The sequence below is a fragment of the Barbatula barbatula genome, assembly GCF_947034865.1.
Source record: "Barbatula barbatula genome assembly, chromosome: 13".
Taxonomy (NCBI): Eukaryota; Metazoa; Chordata; class Actinopteri; order Cypriniformes; family Nemacheilidae; genus Barbatula; species Barbatula barbatula.
The window spans coordinates 211,354-219,689 of NC_136776.1; the positions used below are offsets into that span (position 1 = coordinate 211,354).

General features: G+C 40.7%; 1 protein-coding gene across 1 annotated transcript; it reads right to left on the reverse strand.

Annotated features, from left to right (window-relative positions):
* Nucleotides 1-231: 231 nt before the first annotated feature.
* On the reverse strand, nucleotides 232-1,863 carry LOC306902449 (uncharacterized protein; the record flags this gene model as incomplete). The annotated part of the gene is made up of 3 exons (XM_079471012.1): nucleotides 1,277-1,863; nucleotides 1,004-1,084; nucleotides 232-305 (listed from the first exon to the last, which is right to left on the reverse strand). The coding sequence occupies exons 1-3, from the start codon at nucleotides 1,836-1,838 to the stop codon at nucleotides 232-234; spliced, it is 717 nt and encodes a 238-aa protein (XP_079327138.1). The 5' UTR covers nucleotides 1,839-1,863.
* Between the last annotated feature and the right edge of the window lie 6,473 nt (nucleotides 1,864-8,336).

Here is an 8,336-nt window from a genome sequence, read left to right on the forward strand (position 1 = left end):
CATTTCAAAATTCTAAAATCTAGATTATTTTATGTCACTGATTTGAGCTGTTACTAACATTTATATAGCCTTTAAACGAATAAGTAGATCAAAACTTCCTTCTTGACTTACCTGGAGATGGATCTTCAAAAGCAGTCTCAACATCTATGAAAGGAATAATACAATACTGTCACATATAGTAGGCACTGCTTGGTCTACATGAAATGAATCAAACCTTGTTGGACATGCTAGTTAAATGAGATAGATGCCCATACCATTTGAGGTGCCTGGAGAATCCTCAACAGGTCGCCTAACTCTCTTCAGTCCTGTGGTATGAATGATATAGTTTACAATTAAGGTTTTGGTGTCACATGGTCATTTCTATACAAGCAAAGACTAGAGTTAACACCATGATGTCTCGATCTCATCTCCTTAATCTCCCAACTAGGCTAATAGTTATCTTCTGTTGACATTCCGTTTAAAACAATTTTTTTTATTGAGCTCATGTAATATTCAAATTTTCTTAAACACTGAATTTTGAGTTTTCATTATCTATAAGCCATAATCATCAAAACTTCAAGAAATAACGGCTTGAAATATTTGACTATGTTGAATGAACCCTGGGTTTCACTTTATGAAATGAGTGTCAAAAATATTGACCTATATATATATATATATATATATATATATATATATATAAAGAGTTTGGTTCCAAAATGTAATAACTCAGTTTTTAAACTTTTTCAAAAGTTTGATTTATAGTAATTGAAATGCACGGTTTGTTTATTTCGACTGAAGCCTTAACTCAAAAAATACAGCTAAATAACACAATAAAAACATGTTACCATACATGAACATGAATTTTGAAAAAGTTTAAAAACAGAGTTATCTCATTTTGGAACCAAACTCTTTCTATATATATATATATATACATATACATATACAGCTTGTGATGCATCATATGGATAACTTGACTTTAGGTTGACTTTAATGATTTGCCAAATGTATGTTTATGCACTTTTACCAATTTCACTTTGTGTCAGTGGATCTGTCTCCCCAGCATCACTGTCATCACTTGAATTTGAGTCAGTTAAGTCTATGTTTTCTAAAAATAAAAAAAGCATAGCAAATGTTAGAAGCAAATAAAATGAACACAGAATGACAATTCTGAAATCTGATAAGGATTATTTCGGTAAAGATATACACTCTGTGTGAAACTTAGCTTAGGAACACTAAAATATACTGTAAACCATACACTAATGTAAAATCTAATTTGTAACAACTTCAATAGACTTACCTTCAATGTCAATCTCTTCTAGTGTTTTGCCTTGAAGACTTGTAAGAGAACCTTTCTCCATGGCAAGCAGAAGCTTAGATATTTTGGCCAGCTGGGTTGTAGCCTCTGGAAGTCTGTAATATTCTCTGTGGACACGAATATCATGGCCTAAGAAGTCCGCGACTTGATCCAACTCATGGTTTTTGAGGTTAAGGACCTGCGACAATGTTGCAACATGCTTGCGTAATTGTGTTGACCGAAGGAGTTCCGGATTTTGAGCACCACACTGATCTGCGTAAATCCTCAGACAGTCTTGTCCACGATACGGAGTCAAACACTTTGGTCTTGCAAAAAGAAATGCATTGTCATTCGGAACTCCACACTCTTGTCTTCTGCTGATGAGGAGTCTTAAAGCTTCCACCACATCAGGGCATAGCAGCACTGCTACCTTACGCCCTTTTTTACCCCTAATTTCCACTCGACTAAAATGGGCACAAAGTTTCTGCTCAAATTTTGTGAGCCCAACCGCGACATCTTTGTGAAGAGGAGTTGTGTCCCTCTCCAGGAAACTTTTAAGCTGCATCCTTGCAACTTCTCCTCCACGCCTTCGATTGAAGATTATAATTTTGGCAAGAGTTGATCTGCACAGTTCTCCATATACTTGTGGTGATGCGGTCGTCTTCAAGTTCCCAGAAGCTAATTCAGCGACTGTTTCAAGATGTTGATGAAGACGCTGAACATCTTCAGTAAACGGCAGGGTGGATGGTTTATTAAAATGTCCTTCGTGTAAAGTGGTTAAGGCTCCATGAGACACAAGTTCCGGCCACTTAGAATTACACAACTTTTTGAAAGTCTGGGTTGACTTAATCCTTGCATCGTCTTCAGCCATTAACGCTCTACAGTGTATGATGTCACATATCTTGTTCAAAGAGTGACCCAGCTTAAGAGCAAGGCTTGGAGTGCGATAAGTGTGTTTTGCTGCATCATACCCAGATACTGTTTTGACAGCCTGTATAACCATCCCAAAATTTGCAGGCTTAACAGCATCCTCAATCGTATGCAATGAAGATTGCTTTCGCATGATCAAAAGAAGTCTTCCAACCTCTCTGAGCTTCTGTCTAATGTAATCATATTTAGACGGATCTTGACCATGTTTATTTAAAAATGACTGTGCCAGCTGTAGGATAGAGAAATCACTTCTCACTGCAGCAGAGATGTCATCATCTTTCATTGGTGTTAGGAGTTTCCAAACATCCTGTGACATCTGCTGACAGAGAACTGAATCAGACATTGTTGCTAAAGCCAGTACCCTATTTCTTCCTGGTTGTTCCTGATCCGCTGGCTTAGAAGGACAGTTTCGTACATGTCTCCATAGATCTCTGCGTAGGAGCATTGAATGGCAATATACACAACTCACATAATCAGTTGGATTGTAATTTTTCTTCGGTTTGCGTTTGATTTTTAATTGCCCAGATCCACCAGCTAAAACACTTGCATTGTGTTCATAATTTCCCTTATTTCTTAGGTTCTCCAGTAGTTTTTTCCGTTGCTTGGAATGTTTTGGCAAGGCCAAAGCCCTAGCAACTTCCGCATTTGTTTTTTCGTGAACTTTTAGGTGTCTTGTGAATTTTGATTGGGGTTTTTCACAAATGAAACAGAAATTCTTTTTTATTGAAGTTGATATGTCTGTGGACGGTACAGATTGACCTTCCCCACATTCTGTAGTATCCTCAGCCACTTCCTCAAATTCCGTAGTATCCTCAGCCCCTTTAACTACAAATGTTTCTTGGCTGTCTATGATGGAGATTTGTTTAGCCTGTTGTTTAGCGGAATCTGAAGAGAACCTTTCAGATTCTGAATCATTTGAAATACCACTGGGAATATAGTCCTCATCAGAGTTGTCACTAAATAATTCATCAGAATTCTGTAATAGAAAAAATATATATAAAGAATATATCAAATATAGACATTTCCAAAATGTTAAATATACTTTTTTAAATTATTAGTGAACTATTCTATACCATTCTTTATAATATATAATATAATTTCATAGAAAACACTTACTGATTTTTCTGAGTCGGGGTTGGGCGTTTCAGTCTGGTTGTAGCAGGATTTATGCCAGAAACATGAACAGACTAGACACAATAATAAATTTAGGTTGGTTACTGAGATTTGCTCTGAATTTAATGGTTTCTACCAAAATTTTGATTTTTTTAGAAATGAAGAAATTAATAGATACTGGTAACACATTGGCATACAAATTGCAGTACCATTTACGAGTCAAAACATATTACTTACTCTTACACTTCACACCAATCCACTTAAAAGAAGAATAGGGCCCAGTACAGCGGGCACATTTATTCAAACTTGACACGACTGAAGAAATGATTTCATGTTTGCAAATCTGCAACAAAAATAAATATATGTCAATTTATATAATAAAAAATTAAATACAAAATAATCTTATCATCCCATCTAAAATAGATGTTAGGAGTTTAACTGCAGGGTTGGGGGTTAAATTAATTAAATATAATAATATCAAGATAAAAATGTATGTATAAAATGTTTGTTTTACCAGCGGTGAAATTAGGATTTGTTATGTGGTGGGGCTCTCTGGTGGATTTTTAAAGGGGTGAGTATACAAAGCTTTTAGATAATCAGCCTATGTGCCGGGGCTCCGAACCTGAAGACACCAGCCCAATTTAACCACTGTGTATTACTAAAGAATTGCACTTTAAGGCATGAAAGAAAAATTGTTGGAAAACTTTTCATGCATCTACAATGTAGATCTTATCAAAAACATTATGCAATATAGACCAGTAAATAGTAATGGCCCAGTCTGACTTCAACCTACACCGCACAACACGACATTAAGAGTAAAAATAAGGAAACACAACACAACCCAAAGCCCAATCTGACTGTAGAAACAGAAACATGGATCTTCACCCCACCCCCCACAACACGACATTAACAGTTAATATGAGGACACACAACACAACCCAAAGCCCAATCTGACTGTAGAAACAGAAACATGGATCTTCACCCCACCCCCCACAACACAACATCAACAGTAAATATGAGGACACACAACACAACCCAAAGCCCAATCTGACTGTAGAAACAGAAACATGGATCTTCACCCCACCCCCCACAACACAACATCAACAGTAAATATGAGGACACACAACACAACCCAAAGCCCAATCTGACTGTAGTAACAGAAACATGGATCTTCACCCCACCCCCCACAACACGACATCAACAGTAAATATGAGGACACACAACACAACCCAAAGCCCAATCTGACTGTAGAAACAGAAACATGGATCTTCACCCCACCCCCCACAACACAACATCAACAGTAAATATGAGGACACACAACACAACCCAAAGCCCAATCTGACTGTAGAAACAGAAACATGGATCTTCACCCCACCCCCCACAACACGACATCAACAGTAAATATGAGGACACACAACACAACCCAAAGCCCAATCTGACTGTAGAAACAGAAACATGGATCTTCACCCCACCCCCCACAACACAACATCAACAGTAAATATGAGGACACACAACACAACCCAAAGCCCAATCTGACTGTAGAAACAGAAACATGGATCTTCACCCCACCCCCCACAACACAACATCAACAGTAAATATGAGGACACACAACACAACCCAAAGCCCAATCTGACTGTAGTAACAGAAACATGGATCTTCACCCCACCCCCCACAACACAACATCAACAGTAAATATGAGGACACACAACACAACCCAAAGCCCAATCTGACTGTAGAAACAGAAACATGGATCTTCACCCCACCCCCCACAACACAACATCAACAGTAAATATGAGGACACACAACACAACCCAAAGCCCAATCTGACTGTAGAAACAGAAACATGGATCTTCACCCCACCCCCCACAACACAACATCAACAGTAAATATGAGGACACACAACACAACCCAAAGCCCAATCTGACTGTAGAAACAGAAACATGGATCTTCACCCCACCCCCCACAACACAACATCAACAGTAAATATGAGGACACACAACACAACCCAAAGCCCAATCTGACTGTAGAAACAGAAACATGGATCTTCACCCCACCCCCACAACACAACATCAACAGTAAATATGAGGACACACAACACAACCCAAAGCCCAATCTGACTGTAGAAACAGAAACATGGATCTTCACCCCACCCCCACAACACAACATCAACAGTAAATATGAGGACACACAACACAACCCAAAGCCCAATCTGACTGTAGAAACAGAAACATGGATCTTCACCCCACCCCCCACAACACAACAACAACAGTAAATATGAGGACACACAACACAACCCAAAGCCCAATCTGACTGTAGAAACAGAAACATGGATCTTCACCCCACCCCCCACAACACAACATCAACAGTAAATATGAGGACACACAACACAACCCAAAGCCCAATCTGACTGTAGAAACAGAAACATGGATCTTCACCCCACCCCCCACAACACAACATCAACAGTAAATATGAGGACACACAACACAACCCAAAGCCCAATCTGACTGTAGAAACAGAAACATGGATCTTCACCCCACCCCCCACAACACAACATCAACAGTAAAAATGAGGACACACAACACAACCCAAAGCCCAATCTGACTGTAGAAACAGAAACATGGATCTTCACCCCACCCCCCACAACACGACATCAACAGTAAATATGAGGACACACAACACAACCCAAAGCCCAATCTGACTGTAGAAACAGAAACATGGATCTTCACCCCACCCCCCACAACACGACATCAACAGTAAATATGAGGACACACAACACGACCCAAAGCCCAATCTGACTGTAGTAACAGAAACATGGATCTTCACCCCACCCCCCACAACACAACATCAACAGTAAATATGAGGACACACAACACAACCCAAAGCCCAATCTGACTGTAGAAACAGAAACATGGATCTTCACCCCACCCCCCACAACACAACATCAACAGTAAATATGAGGACACACAACACAACCCAAAGCCCAATCTGACTGTAGAAACAGAAACATGGATCTTCACCCCACCCCCCACAACACAACATCAACAGTAAATATGAGGACACACAACACAACCCAAAGCCCAATCTGACTGTAGAAACAGAAACATGGATCTTCACCCCACCCCCCACAACACGACATCAACAGTAAATATGAGGACACACAACACAACCCAAAGCCCAATCTGACTGTAGAAACAGAAACATGGATCTTCACCCCACCCCCCACAACACAACATCAACAGTAAATATGAGGACACACAACACAACCCAAAGCCCAATCTGACTGTAGAAACAGAAACATGGATCTTCACCCCACCCCCCACAACACAACATCAACAGTAAATATGAGGACACACAACACAACCCAAAGCCCAATCTGACTGTAGAAACAGAAACATGGATCTTCACCCCACCCCCACAACACAACATCAACAGTAAATATGAGGACACACAACACAACCCAAAGCCCAATCTGACTGTAGAAACAGAAACATGGATCTTCACCCCACCCCCACAACACAACATCAACAGTAAATATGAGGACACACAACACAACCCAAAGCCCAATCTGACTGTAGAAACAGAAACATGGATCTTCACCCCACCCCCCACAACACAACATCAACAGTAAATATGAGGACACACAACACAACCCAAAGCCCAATCTGACTGTAGAAACAGAAACATGGATCTTCACCCCACCCCCCACAACACGACATCAACAGTAAATATGAGGACACACAACACAACCCAAAGCCCAATCTGACTGTAGAAACAGAAACATGGATCTTCACCCCACCCCCCACAACACAACATCAACAGTAAATATGAGGACACACAACACAACCCAAAGCCCAATCTGACTGTAGAAACAGAAACATGGATCTTCACCCCACCCCCCACAACACGACATCAACAGTAAATATGAGGACACACAACACAACCCAAAGCCCAATCTGACTGTAGAAACAGAAACATGGATCTTCACCCCACCCCCCACAACACAACATCAACAGTAAATATGAGGACACACAACACAACCCAAAGCCCAATCTGACTGTAGAAACAGAAACATGGATCTTCACCCCACCCCCCACAACACAACATCAACAGTAAATATGAGGACACACAACACAACCCAAAGCCCAATCTGACTGTAGTAACAGAAACATGGATCTTCACCCCACCCCCCACAACACGACATCAACAGTAAATATGAGGACACACAACACAACCCAAAGCCCAATCTGACTGTAGAAACAGAAACATGGATCTTCACCCCACCCCCCACAACACAACATCAACAGTAAATATGAGGACACACAACACAACCCAAAGCCCAATCTGACTGTAGAAACAGAAACATGGATCTTCACCCCACCCCCCACAACACGACATCAACAGTAAATATGAGGACACACAACACAACCCAAAGCCCAATCTGACTGTAGAAACAGAAACATGGATCTTCACCCCACCCCCCACAACACAACATCAACAGTAAATATGAGGACACACAACACAACCCAAAGCCCAATCTGACTGTAGAAACAGAAACATGGATCTTCACCCCACCCCCCACAACACAACATCAACAGTAAATATGAGGACACACAACACAACCCAAAGCCCAATCTGACTGTAGTAACAGAAACATGGATCTTCACCCCACCCCCCACAACACAACATCAACAGTAAATATGAGGACACACAACACAACCCAAAGCCCAATCTGACTGTAGAAACAGAAACATGGATCTTCACCCCACCCCCCACAACACAACATCAACAGTAAATATGAGGACACACAACACAACCCAAAGCCCAATCTGACTGTAGAAACAGAAACATGGATCTTCACCCCACCCCCCACAACACAACATCAACAGTAAATATGAGGACACACAACACAACCCAAAGCCCAATCTGACTGTAGAAACAGAAACATGGATCTTCACCCCACCCCCACAACACAACATCAACAGTAAATATGAGGACACACAACACAACCCAAAGCCCAATC